The sequence below is a fragment of the Lissotriton vulgaris genome, chromosome 6 (genome assembly GCF_964263255.1).
Source record: "Lissotriton vulgaris chromosome 6, aLisVul1.2, whole genome shotgun sequence".
In the NCBI taxonomy this organism is placed as follows: Eukaryota; Metazoa; Chordata; class Amphibia; order Caudata; family Salamandridae; genus Lissotriton; species Lissotriton vulgaris.
Window position 1 is genome coordinate 1,002,414,322 of NC_141694.1, and position 14,316 is coordinate 1,002,428,637.

General features: G+C 45.9%; 1 protein-coding gene across 4 annotated transcripts in view; it reads left to right on the forward strand.

Moving 5' to 3' along the window:
• LOC147708329 (FERM domain-containing protein 6-like) overlaps nt 1–14,316 on the forward strand; it is a 649,337-nt gene that overhangs the window by 579,137 nt on the left and 55,884 nt on the right. For 2 of the 4 annotated variants that reach the window (XM_086927042.1, XM_086927043.1), the window contains one exon: nt 6,878–7,006. In XM_086927042.1, coding sequence (XP_086783168.1) covers nt 6,878–7,006 — 129 coding nt within the window. The remainder of the gene's footprint in view (nt 1–6,877; nt 7,007–14,316) is intronic. The other 2 variants (XM_086927044.1, XM_086927045.1) reach the window with 1 other exon arrangement.

Consider the following 14,316-nt stretch of genomic DNA (forward strand, 5'->3'; position numbering starts at 1 on the left):
TGGTTTAAGGGTTATGTTGCTGAATTCACCGATTGGGAGGCATACATTTTGTGTTCCTGTTTCGGGCGCTTTTTGTGTACAAATCCCATATTTTTCCGAGGTTTTTGTTTCGTTTTTACTGTTGCACCCCATCCCATTATTGGTTGTTACCTCGGGAGGAGTCTTAGATATATTAATGACTTCCTCGCATTCCGATAGACACGTGGCACCCTCGAGTTGAGCTGTGCTTTGTTCCATAATTGGAATATTACCAAAGAGGTGCAAAAAGCCTTTCCGTTGAGAGTCAATTTTGTATTTCCTGCCTTTGCGTTTTTTTGCTCGTCTTTGCTTGGCATTCATTTTTAAGTTTGCTTTATCTTCCTCCGCGTTTTCAAAGAGTGGAGGATCTATAGTTCCGGTTTCGCTCACCCGCTGTGCTTGTTGGTATTATAGGTGGTGAGGCCCTTGATTTAGAGTTGCCTTGTCTTTTACCCACCGGCGCTTCTTTGGGCCTTGAGTTGTCTGTGTCCGCCTTGAAGGAGCTATTGCAGAGATTGCTTTGTTTGCACTTAGATGGCCTTCTGAGCTGTGTACACAGGTCGCTCAATATTGTTGGTAATGTTGCCAATTTATCGATGATTGAGCCACATCCACATCCCTCTCTATACTTCCCAAAGCCTTGATTCGGCTGAGCCAGTTTGTTTTGAAGAAGCGTATTTAGCATGCCCACCTTCCCATCAATGGCGACCACAAATACAGCCAGTGTGTCAAGTAGCGTCAGTTGAATGTCCATTTTATCCGACTGATAGTTGAGGGCTTCTACAGGAGTTGTGTTGTTTTGAGTAAACTGCACCAGGCGCTTTCGTACTTTGCGTGCTTTGGGCTTTCGTCGTGATTTTCTGCAGTTGTGGGGCTTTTTTGGACCGTCTCTGTAGCCCCCATATCCTTCCTTGGGTGATCATGAGTAACATCGCTTATTATAATAGGCGTATTCGGCACTTTAGTATTTGTCTCACTTTTGCTGTTGTCTTGCGTGTATGCAGCTAATAGATCTTCCCACTCTTCCTTACCCAGATATGAGGATATTTCTATTACCTCTAGCGGTGAGGTTGGTGATCTGTCAGTGTGGGCCGTTTCCTTCCCAGGCCTCGACGTACTATTATGGTCAATTGCTTGTTCGATATGGGTTAAAGTTTGGTTTCCCAGAATTGAGTCGTTCTGTTCCCAGCGCTCCTTTTCAATGTTTACATTTGCTTTGTTGTTATCGCTGAGATACTTTGTTTGTTCTTGGCTTGTTGCAATGCAGTTAGAAGCTCCGTCGGCTTCGCCTCCCTTGCCGGGTATGCTGCCCTCACTAGAATTTCCGTTAGCAGTAGTGCCAGGGCCTATGGAGCTTTTGTGGGGTGTGTTTATAGGCAGTTTTTTGTATTATCATTTGCCCTGTGCACTTGAATAAGGTTTGCTTCTAAGACGAATTTCATTCCTGGCTTTATCTCTTTGGTTGTAACGGACCTTGAGATGAAGCTTTTGTCACGCTGAGGGGTTGATGTCACTTGTAGTGGCCCCCTAGCCGTAGGGCTGGAGCTTCCCTTGCTGTTAGTTGCTGGCAATAAGCCAGTGTGCTGCACAGGCCGAGAGAGCTGGGATGGTTCAATGGGTTGCTGTAAGCCTGAAGATTCATTAATGTTTGAAAGTAGTGTGTCCCCTGCATTTCTTATAAATGAAACTTTGTATACATTTTTGGATGAAGCATTGTGAGGCTGGTTTTTGTTTTGCTGCTCTTTTCTGCTTTTGTCGGTTGTTCACTACTCAGGTTGTTATAGTCAGATTTGTCGCTTGTTATATCGATTAGCGAGCCTTCGCTCTGAGTTGTTTGCCTGGTTTTGGTCGGTGGCTCTTCTCTTGCGAGAGCTTTCAGCGATCTTTTGCGTTTATTCGTGCATTTGTTTGCCCCCCTTTATTCGTGGGGCATCCACGAACGCGTCCTGATCTCATATCACCAGGGCAGTCCGGGCGTCTAGATCGCGTCCGTTGGCACTCAATGACCAGCGGCCTGGAAAATGTGGTTTAGAATAATGTCTTCCTGCACAGCCTCAGGGGGTCGGGTGATCTGACTGGTGCTTGGCAATTAACAGGTATGATGAGGCTTTTAACAGTCGACGTTCCTGCTACGAGCCTCTGGCTGCTGCTGCCTGATGCCTGTCAATGGGTTCTCAGCCTGTCTCAGTCTGTCGCTGCTCTTCCACCACCGAGCCTTCCACCACTGAGCCTTCTCTACAAACCCTGCCTCAGTGCCTCAGCGCCTCCGCTCCTTTGGCGTGCGGTGGCTTTCCTTGGGACCCCGCTTCACCAACTGGCAAAAGTGCTCACAGGGTACTGGGATATCAAAGCTTACTCCCAGCCCTCCACAGTAATAACGCCTTAATGTGATCAGAGCTGCTGGCACATTTATTCTCTGCTCTTCCTGCTCTCATTCGTCGTCTTCACCAATCCCTTTCATACTCCTTTTCTCACTTCATGTGTCTAAGAGCGAGAGCAAAGGAGCGGGAGGGAGCAAATCAGCTGAAGTAGGTGGCGGCTTATCTCACACTTCACCGCTTTGCTATTCAAGTTAAAAAGATTACACTGCGCTGCCCCCTTTGCGCTCACTGTATATACAGTTCCACTGCTATGCCTCCTCTCCGGCTCCGACACACAGTCACGGATGGGGTGCAGGGTAAGACCCCTGGCGGAGGGGGGTGTGGAGGGAGTGTCGCAGTTTAGCGCGGCGTCCCTGCTGCTGCCGAGTCTGCGATGGCTGGTAAAAATGCCTCCCTCGGCTCCCTCGCCTCGCCACAACCGCCTGCAGCTTTCACGGCCCCCAGCTCCAGGCCCGGACTGGCCATAGCGGGCACCGGGCGTTTCCCCGGTAGGCCGCTAGGTGGGGGCCGGTTTTGAGCCCCTGGGGGCTGTTTTTTTGTTACAGGGGGTTGGCAATATCGGCCCCCTGTAACAAAATCGGAAGAAACCGGCCCTCGCAAACTGCTCAGCTGCACTCCCCCTCATTCCAAGGGGGGGCCGGCTGAGCAGTTTGCCAGGGCCGGTTTCTGTTCCCAGTCCGGCCCTGCCCAGCTCCCACAAGCAAAACGAGCTTGGAGCCAGTGCCGGTGCCGGTACCGGTGCTGATGGGGGTGCCGATGCCGGGAGCCCTCCAAAGCACAGTTCCTGAAGCCCGGGGTTTGTGGCTGGGCTTGGCTTGTCTCGTACGACACGCAATTCGCCGACAGCGTTCTGGCGATCGCAAGAAACTGCTCTCTAGCTCCTCCTCAGTGTGGGTGGAAATAGAAAATCGTATCCCCACCAAGAGTTCAATAGTTTCCCCAATGCTGCATAGTTTGGAGTCAGAACAGTACATCTAACCATGCAAGAGTTGAGTGCTTTCCCCAATTTTTTTTAGTTTTGAATTGCTTAAGTAAATAGACTCTTCAACAAATATAAGTTAGTTTCCCAAGATGTAAGTATATTAAATAATTGTTCTATATGTTTGTAAATGTACATGTCTTTGGTTTACAATTTTACCATTTGAAAATAAACAGTTTTATCAATATATATTATGTTAACTTTATTTTCAGGTAAATTGATAGCTATTAAAAAAAAGATTTATGCTTTGCAAATAAATGTTTTATTCTATATAATTTTTTATAAACTGCAATATAAAGTTTGCAATTAATTTTAAGTCAATATATTTACTATTTAAACTATATATATTCTATGTGTTTTAACACTTGGTTTTCAATATAGTTGTTATTTTAATGTTTTTAAAAAAAATCAATATTATTGTAATCTATAATTATATATCATATAGTTTTTGCATGTAGATATTTTTGTAAGTCGATTTTTTAATTCAATATTTGTTTTGTTTGAATTACAAGTAAAGTGTTCTCAATAGGATTATTTTCTAGATTTGGCTCCGATTTTGTAGTATGTTGATATTTTTGTAGTTGATATTCAGTAATAATAATATGAATCCCCATTTGTAAAGTGCGAACAATCACCCGTAAGCGTCTCCAGGCGCTGGGGGCCATCAAACCCTGATCCCCAGATTCCAGCGTCAGTCGCCCTGGTCGTGGTGCCACACCTCTCCCCACCTAGTAGTACTATCCCAAAAACATTCAGAGACAGTGCAATCTCGGTTATGTGTACATTGTAATTCAAAATAAAGAAATAGAGAATACAGCAAGAGCTCACAGGGTCGAAGCATTAGTGATTCCACCGATCGCAGCAGTTGAAAATATTAAATTCCTACTGCTCTCATTCATTAATATGGAAGTCTTTGGGGTGTCCCTCCCCTTTAGATTAAGGTTCAAAGAGTGATCACGCTTCCTACTGGGAGTTTCAGGAACTCTGTGAAAGAGAGAGGAACCATAATAGAGGACTTGGGTACCATCAGTCAGAGGGAAGAACTTATCAAGACAGCCACATTAGGGGGCCGATTATGATCGCGGACGTACTTGCGTCCATCCGCGATCACTGAGAAGGGGAGGACGTCCGCATGGGCTGCGGAGTCCCCTCCTGTGCGATTAGGATGTGACCGCCACCCTGGCGGTCACATCCTCTATTTTTAACATTGCGGCGGGTGCGGCTTCAAGCTGCACCCGCGGCAATGTTAAAAATGCAGTCATTGCATTTGCATGCAGAAAGAGGCAGGCACCTCGCGGTGCCTGCCGCTTTCTGCATACAAATGCAGGGGGGTACCATAGGTACCCCCCATGTGCACACCCCACCCCCCCTTCACCTAGGGGGCCCGCAACGGGCCCCCGCAGTGAAGTTACACATGCTTTTCCACAGCGGAAAAGCCGCCGCGGAAAAGCATGTTTTACATCCCATCCTAATCTGCCTGACGGTGTCTGAGAGACACCGTCACCAGATTAGAGCTTTTCCACCGCGGTTGTAAGCCAGCCGCGGCGGAAAAGCTGCGGACGGAAACCAGGACCCACCAGCCATCCTAATGTGGCGGTGGGTCTTTGGTCAGTCCGCTGCGGTTTTTCCGCATCCTCTGGGCCGGCGGTGGCTTCCGCCGGCCCCGAGGATGCAGAAAAACCGCAATCCTAATGAGCCCCAAAGTTGGGTCCATGTGGGACAACCAGAGGATCCACATCTTTCAATTTATCACATAATATCCGATAGAGGAAGTAGGAACTGCAGGCTTTGAAGAGGGAGATTATTACATTGGGGTTGACCTCACTCATCATTTTGGCACCTCACTAGGGTGAAGGTAGAAAAATACGTTATAGTGCAGCTGTACACACAACTGGAGTTGCCAAGGGTTTTTTGTCTTCATTAAAGGACAGAGGTACAAATAACCAGAGTTCTTCTTGGTCATAGGTGTGCTTTACTCAGGTTGGGGACTGAGGCTTTGCGACCCTGAGTGAGTGGGGGCACGCAAGACTAGGTGAGTTATCGCTGTTGTTTTACATGTTTTTATGACACAGATTTGATAATATCTCCTAAAACATGCTAAAACTCCTGCATCCTCCCTTACTGTCCCCTCTGTTTTGTGTAGCGAGGCCAGGATTGTAATTATTAGGTGAGTGGTATTGATCTAGACTAGCGATCCATAGACTGAAAATCAAAATGAAATGTTTTTTTCACAACACATTTTGGATGTATGAACTATTGTTACTATGTGTCCTGCTGATGTTACAATTCTAATAAAAACTGATCTGAACATAAAAGATTTCCAGTGTTCTTAATTATTTCCCTGTTTCAAATGTGTCATGTATAGGTGTGGAATCAGACCCATTAGTTTTTGTTTATTAATAGAACTTTGAAGCATCGCTTGTGCCACAAGCATATTACATGGGGCCATGAAAGTCCTCAGTGCTGACTCTATTCAATGTTCAGGCAAGCTCACTTTTCCTCCCTTGCCTTTCCTTAATTTGTTTTTCCCCTTTGATTTTACGACACATCTAAATCACCTGAAAGTTATCAGTTTACAAATGTAATATGCATTAATGAAATTCTGATTAATCGGGCCTGTAGTGTTGCACATGCTTTATAAAGCTGGCTTCCAGATTGAAATCCATTTTGGTTCTGGCCAGTACTTAATTTGTAAATAAATAAGTGCTAGAGCCCTCATCAGAAAGTTACTGCAGCTTCCGCCATCGATTGCCCCTACAACTGCTGACAGTGACAGTAGCTATACAACTAATAACTATCATACACCTGCAAGTGTGACATTTTAGACTATTCCAGGACCCCAAAGCTATCAGAATGGCTTAGGGGCATGTATTGTATAAGTCATTTGTAATGTAAATTGAATTAATAAACAACTGTTATAATGCTGTTCTCTAAATTAGACAAACATCGCCACCATGAGGCAGGCATATGGCAGCCTGTCATAAGTGCTGGTGTTGACAGTTAAGTGCTGGTGCCGAGCACCGGAAACTACCATTTTAAATTGAGCAATTGATTTTGGCAGGATGGTTCATTTCATGGGGACCTGTAAAATAAAAGGGGTGAGCACGTTCTGAGTTGACGGTTCTTCTGAGACCGCCAAGCTAAAACCTAGGGAGTTAGTGTCTGCCTCTGTCTGATCATTCATTCAGGCGCCCAAGGGCCAACATATGATACAACCTCTAAATGTAAGATTGTTTAATTGCCAAACATGTAGCCACTTTAACCTGTAAGGATAAAATACTAATCAGTGGCTTCAAAGTAATGGATACCGACTGCCTTTCAATAGAGTGGGGGCAAGGGTGAGCCTTGGAGGGCTGCAATGATCCTTTTGTCAGCAAGTACTCACCGACATCAACAGTGAAATAGAGATATTCTTTTTATTTTGATATAGCAGAGTAAATACATGAATCAGAACTGCCCATATTTTTCTTTCATATTTTCCTTTTCTTACTTGTTGCAGAGGTGGAGCTTGCCGTGGACGAGCCTCATGAAATGCCAGTTGATGACCCCCTGGAAACAAGTCAGTTTGATGAGTTCACTGAGGGTGATTCTTTTGACTATTCCAGTTTGGAGCAGGGTAACATGCAAGGTGCCTTTTGGTTTTCAATGTATTCGGATGTTTCCTTTGAACTGTTTTATGTCCTATTTATAAGTAGAGACAGGTAGATTTATTCAAAGAAATTATAACTCTATATCCAGGAATAGTTTGACATTAAAATTGCATTCCTGAGCTGAAATCTGAAACAACACCCTTGTGTCCCTGCGGGTGATCCTATAAATCTTACCTCACTTTGTGGTAGCTCCGGTCCTGTGTATATTATGTGTAATGTGGGTGAAAGCATAAACCATACTATATGGGATTTTGTTACATTGGACATGGACTTGACTTGGCATTTTAGTTACAGTGTTTCTGGGCAATGAGATTTAATTGTTTTTGTACATCTTAGTATTTGTCAATCTGTGACATCTCTTATAGTAGCTATGGATATTTTGGGGCTCATTACAATGTCGGATGGAATCACTTGCGCCCGACACTGACTCGGTCATGGGACCAACCGACACCCGGTCGTCGGCCCAGAACACCCCATTAGAATGCGACCGAACACTGTTCTGTCGCATTCCTATATTTTACTATGGGAGCATGCATTGTGGCCATAAACCGGCTGTAATGCATGCTCTCATGGTGAAATGGGAGGTGCAGTTCATCCTTGCACCCTGTGGCAGACACCACAAGGTCCCTGGCAAAAGGTTTAGGGATCAACAGGAGGGCACCATAGGTGTCCCTTTGGCCGCCTACCGGAGGCCGTGCAGCAAAGGGGGACCTGCTGGGGGCCCCCTAACATGCGTTCCGACATGGTTTCTATGTCGGACAGACTGGCATGGAGACCATGTCAGAAACCATGCATTGTAATCTCAAGGGCAGAAAGAGTCACCCTTGAGTTTACAGGCCGCATTCCAACTGGTGGACAGGTTATCCAAGCCTGTCAGAAACTAGCCGGAATGACCGGTCGGATTCCTTTCAACCGCCTCCATCAAAATGAGGCGGTCGGAAAGGAATCCGACCGGCCCATAACGATGCGGTCCTAAAGGCTCCAATCAAGGGATGGAGCCTTCACTGGCTGTATCGTAATCGGCCTTTTTAGTCAGAAAGTTTATTTTCACCAAAGATTAGCCTGCTCTGTAAACGTGCACAAAGTTCATGGGGAAAAGCGATGGTTTCTGGAGAAAGAAAAACAATCGGTAATGGATAACCACATAATGTTGACATGCATAGGAGTACAGACATATCTGTCTTATGCAATAAGACCGTATGATCAGATGTTACTAACACGTTTCCGCCTAGGTATCGTGCACAGGCTTATAACTTTTCCCGTGATGCATGAGTGGTCTCACACCCTAGGATTATGCCCTTGAGACGGAAACTCGGCACAAACAACACTTCATGTAGCCCTTTTTTGTAGGTTTTACACGTTGCCAAGGAAATTGTTTTTATTATCGATTCTGAAGCAGTACGGGTTAAGACAATGTAGAGCTGCATATGTAAAGTTACAATGTATGGAGATGCTTTGACAGTGGGGCTTTTAGTAAGTTATTTAAAATGTGTGATTAGATCAAGAAAGTTAATCAGGTTGTAAAACTATTTGTATTGTTTATTTACATATTTATTGACCTGGAAATGTATTTTGATCTGTGCTTTTATGTCTTTCAAAATGAAATACGAATAAAGTAATTTGACTGACTGACTCATGGGTCAGTAAGCTCTGTTTAGAGAAGATGATCAACCCATTGATCTAATACTTGTGAATTTTATTTCCAATCATAACCATTCATAAAATGCCCCCAGCCTAATGCTATTTTAAGGACATACTGTAAATATTCATAGACAGTGTATATCTTTGAGAACTACATTGGTCTATTTTGAAAATAAAACTGTACAAAAAAAATCTTATCTTTTCTTAAATTATGCTAGCATCTAAAGTGGTAATGTACTCACTGTTAGACAGCTTGACTGCTAGTTCAGCAGATTTAATGGTCTCCACTTCTCTGTTAGAGAACCACTGGCCAAATTTGGAGATCCCCACAAGGAAGTCAAATGCAGACGAGGAACTATGTACCATCAGTGGAGCCACCAGTGTGGCAAATCACTAAGGGCACTGAACTTTGCAGAGTGGGTGCCATATCCGTTTTGCATGTTTGGCAAATATGTTTTTCCAATAAACAAACTCTCCAAGCAGGAGTTTGTTTGAAAAAGACAATGACCCTTAAGTTTTCTCCCTGTGCGTTGGGGTCACTCTTGAACTTCCCTACCTGGGACTGTCATGTCTCCCATTTGGAGCCCAGGGCCGGGAAATATAGTGACGTTCAGTGCCCTAAATAATATAGGTCAACTACCACCACAACCTGGCAGCCTTGTCACGCACAGGCTGTTACATCAAAAGTTTCAGAAGGTGGACTCATCTGCGGCTCTGCTATTGAAAACCTTACAAAAAACACAGTTGATGGACAGAATGTAGAACAATGTCATACATTCACCCCAGTACAAGGATCTGGGCCTAAATCCATCGTTTTTTTGCACTCCACACCACCCTGGGTTAGACACTGGCTATATGCAAATCAGCTCTGACCCTGTGCCCCATGGGAACAGTCCAGTCCGAACTACCAAGCCATGTCTTTCCCAGACCGGAATCAAGCATCCAAGGACCGGTTTCTGGCTATCAGCCTTCATTCAGCCTGGATAGCTTGACTCCAGTGGTGTGGAGAGCCTGGGACTCACGTCTGAGTATACCCAGCACACTCGGGGTGACAATTGCAAAAAACACAGTTGATGGACAGAATGTAGAACAATGTCATACATTCACCCCAGTACAAGGATCTGGGCCTAAATCCATCGTTTTTTTGCACTCCATTGTCTGACCTAGGGTGGTGTGGAGTGCAAAAAAATGATGGATTTAGGCCCAGATCTTTGTACTGGGATGAATGTAAGACATTGTTCTGCATTCTGTCCATCAACTGTGTTTTTTGCAATTTTCACCCCGAGTGGGCTGGGTATGCTCAGACGTGAGTCCCAGGCTCTCCACATCACTGGAGTCAAGCTATCCAGGCTGAAGAAGGCTGATAGCCAGAAACCGGTCCTTGGATGCTTGATTCCGGTCTAGGAAAGACATGGCTTGGCAGTTCGGGCTGGACTGTTCCCATGAGGCGCAGGTTCAAGGCTGATTTGCATATAGCCATTGTCTGACCTAGGGTGGTGTGGAGTGCAAAAAAATGATGGATTTAGGCCCAGATCTTTGTACTGGGATGAATGTAAGACATTGTTCTGCATTCTGTCCATCAACTGTGTTTTTTGCAATTGAAAACCTTACAGCATCACCACCTTGAAATGGGGCAAAGGAGCCCTGACTTTGGCGGGATGAGATCACTGCCAATTTACGGTGTGGTCCTGCTTCACCAAAGCTCTCAATAACCTTCAAAAGCGAACACATTAAAACGCTTCTTCTGTTGTTGAAGTTCAAGATAATTAAAGATCAGTGGGTTTAGGACTGGAAACATTATTAATGTCACAATATCAGGACTAATTCCTTTGTGTACCTCTCTCTTTTTTTCTTTTTTTTAAATAGGAGGTAAAGGTCCCAAATCGCAAAACCATTTGTACATTTATTCATCTTTCATTCTGCCCCGATCTGAAAAAGATTTACAATATTTAATTTAATAATCAAGTAATTAAATGAGAACTCCTGGGAAGCTGTGATAGATGCAGAGTTCCAGCATGCCTAAACATACATACATACATACATACATATATATTCACATATACATATATATACACACATACATAAACACATATATATATCTATACATACATATTAAATACTGGCGGTCACCAGTAGGTAGTTATAGTTAGAACCTAGTTTCCATAGGAAAAGCATTTTTTGATTTGCTAATAACTTTGGCGTTGTTTGACGAATCTTAGTGAAATTCAGCAAAAAAAAGTCTTTCTAGGTCAATTCCTATCCTGAAAGATGGGGGTGATTCGTCAAGCGAGGGCTGAGAAAAAGGGGGTCCCAAAATGCGCTTTCCCCATGTTAATTTCCATAGGAAATTTTGTGACGGGCTACAGCCCGAACTGCTGAACGGAATTATCCCCAATTTGGGGAAACGGTAGAGCTTGTAACATTAGTTTTTGAGAAAATCAAAAAATAAGAGTCAAAAAATCAATTTCCCATAGGAAACTTTGGACTAGGCTACAGCTGAAACTACTGAACGGAATTACCCCAAATTTGGCAAAAAGGTAGTGCTTCGATCAGAAAGTGGTGTATATCCGTTCAGTAGTTGCTGAGAAATTAGAAAAATAAAAGTTTTGATACCTGGGCAGAGCCTAAATCCCGAGCACGAGCTTCACTGTGATTGGTTACCAACACTCCAAACAGGAAGTGTTGGCAGCCATCTTGTGACTCGGTAGAGGCGAGTCACAAGAAAACAGAGAAACAAAGATATAAAACAAGATAAGGGGGCAGGGTAGAAACGCCCTGACCCTCTAGGCCTGGTCAGGGCGACCCAGAAGGACCCCCAGGGCCAAAAAAAGCATTAACAAAATACATTTGGCGCAATTTGTGCTGGGGTCCCGGGTTCCCACGTTTCATTTTAATGAGGCCCCTGGGTGGGCTAGATCCCGGGGGCATTCATTAAAAAATAATACCGGGGGTCTGCTGGGGCCCCCGTAGCCCCGGGGCTTTACTCATGTTCGGAGGGGGTTCAGTAGGCTGTGGAAATGATATTGGAAAAACAACAATGCGCTGTATTGCGGGCTTCCTTTAATATAATGCGGAATAATGTTTACTTATAATGCAGTGTTCACTTTTACCACGGATAGTGTCACTTGTTACCTAAATTATAAATCTTTAGGGTTTGCGCCGACGGGTCACCAACACCTCTGAAGTGAAGTACAGTGTCAATATTATAATATACAAAGTCACAATATATAAGCTCAAAGGAGCCAGAAAAAGAGCAATGTTTGCTGTAATCTGTCTGTTTCTGAAAACAAGCTGCTGACGTTACAGAAAAAAGGCAAAAACAAGCAATATCACTTTTTTCTAAATATAAATGTTTGAATATTGATAAAATGCTACGTTTTATAAATATCTACTATGCCATAATCAAACAACTTACAACTCCGGAATATGTTTTGTTGCCGCAAAAGAATAATCCAATCCTAGAAAAGGGAACCTGCATCACAGAATAGACACGGGTAAATAACTTGCGAAAACGAAACTAATTGAACAACGGGTGTGGTTGAAATACTTTTTGGTTATTGAGCAGTCTATGGAAGGAAGATACGGCTCCGCCCATTTAGATGTCACATTTTACAGTTTACACGTGCTCACGTTTTAACTGTTTAACTTGTGCAGGTGTTGAGAAAAGTTACAAAATGTGAAGCTATAAAGGTTTTGATTTCGATCGTAACACGTGTAAGGTCCTTAATATGTACATACGTTGGAGAGCTTCAAAACTGTTACCCGGCAAACCGTGTAATTTCCATTCTCATGACTAAAAACATCTAAATAGAAGACATAATAAAAATATCGTTCACAATAGAAGAAAAACAAATATGTGCTAATATTTGTCATCACTTTGCTGTTAAAGTAAATAAATACCAGCATTTGTAAAGCGTACAGCTACCCCCAAAAAGGTGTGCCGCCGCTCGAGGACGTTGGGAAGATTAAGCAAGGTGTTGCCCACAGTGACATAGCTGGAGCCGGGAATCGAACTGTGAACGCTGTTATTCGAGTCAGGTATCATAGGTGCTGCGTCACACTTTTTCTACACTTATTTGTTAATTACTGCTAATTAAGTTATAAACATTGTTAAATTATAAGTTATCATTTAACAATGTTTATAACTTAATTAGCAGTCTTTTTAAAATGTACTTAAAAAACAATATAGGTTTCAGGAACATTGTAGTTAGAAATTAGCATTTAAAAAAACTTTGAGGGGGGCGTGGCCAACATGGCGGCGTGATCGGACGCACCTTCCCGGAGCTCCAGCCGGCAGCGATAATCAGCCCGGGCCCAAGCCCGTTATAGCAGCTGTGGGGGGGCCGGAAATTGTGAGCCGCCCTCTCGGGAACCGGTGTGGGACCGAAACGCCGGTGGGCAGTGCCGGAGTGAAGCGGGACGCCCGCTGTGAAAAGCGCGGCCGTAGCGGAGGCTGCCTGGGCCGCGTCTTGAGCCCGGAGGAGAGAGCCCGGTCGGTGTGTGGCTCAGCGCAGGCCGGCGACCCGAGGTGGTGGTGGCAGTGGACGGGTGCGGGCCGCCTGGGAGTAATGCAAGGTGAGAGAAGCGGTGGCCCCCGCCGGTGTGAGGGGAGACAGAGGCGCCGTATCCGCCCGCCATTTTGAGCGGCTGCAATGGAGGCCGGAGACCCGGAGCGGTGGACGCCCTGAGTCCTGGGGGGCAGGAGGAGGCAGCAAAGTGGAGACGAGGCGCACATTCATGCGGTGAACGGAGAGCGGATGAGCAGGGGTGGTCTAGGGGGGACGGCTGTCGGCCTGGTCTGGCCCCCAGGAACCGGAGTGGAGGCCGCCATTTTGCATCAGCCCCGCGTGACAGCGGCCGCGCAACGCAAGAGGAGCGAAGAATGGCAGGACTGGCGGGGATGGAGTGGGGCCCAGACGGCAGGGGCAGTGGGCCCCCCCCCAACAACTGGCTCGGCCTCTGGGACGCTACAGGCGAGCATTCAGGCCGGGCCACGGAGATTGAACCCCCAACGCCCAGGCGGCCCATCTGGCTCCCCCCTGGGCTCCATGAGGCGGAAGGCGGTTGCCTCAGCAGGCCGACGAGAGGTGCCGGGTAGATCGCGGGGACATATGGGAAGTGGCGACAGTGCCTCTCTGGCAGCCTGGGGCAGCGAGGTCCTCATTCCAGCGAGAAGAAGCGGCGCCCGGGAGCCTAGTGGTGGCAAGGAGCGGAAGGAGCGCCCTCCTGGGGACGGCCAGGAGGGGAGATTAGGAGGCCAGGGGCGGGCCGTGCTTGCAGACTGCGGTGGAGCTACGGAGAGGGCCGGGTAAGGCCTACAGAGAGGAATAGCAGATCGGAGGGGCGGCCGACATAGCGCAGCAGGGATTCTCTGTAACACGACTGTCTCGGTCGGGGGACTGACAATGTCCGCCGCAAGAGTACGGAAGGAGAAGACAGTCAAGGACCATTTCGCGACGGCCCAGGCAAGTTAGCAGACTAAAGAGATGGCGACTAGGGCCTCACAACCGGCGACGGAGCAAACGGAGGGCAAGGACCTGATCACTAACGCCTTCCTGGAGTCGCTCTTCACCGCCTTACGTGAAGATATCCACGCCTTAAGGAAGGAGTTCGCAGACGAAATCAAGGGGGTCCGCAGGGACATGGA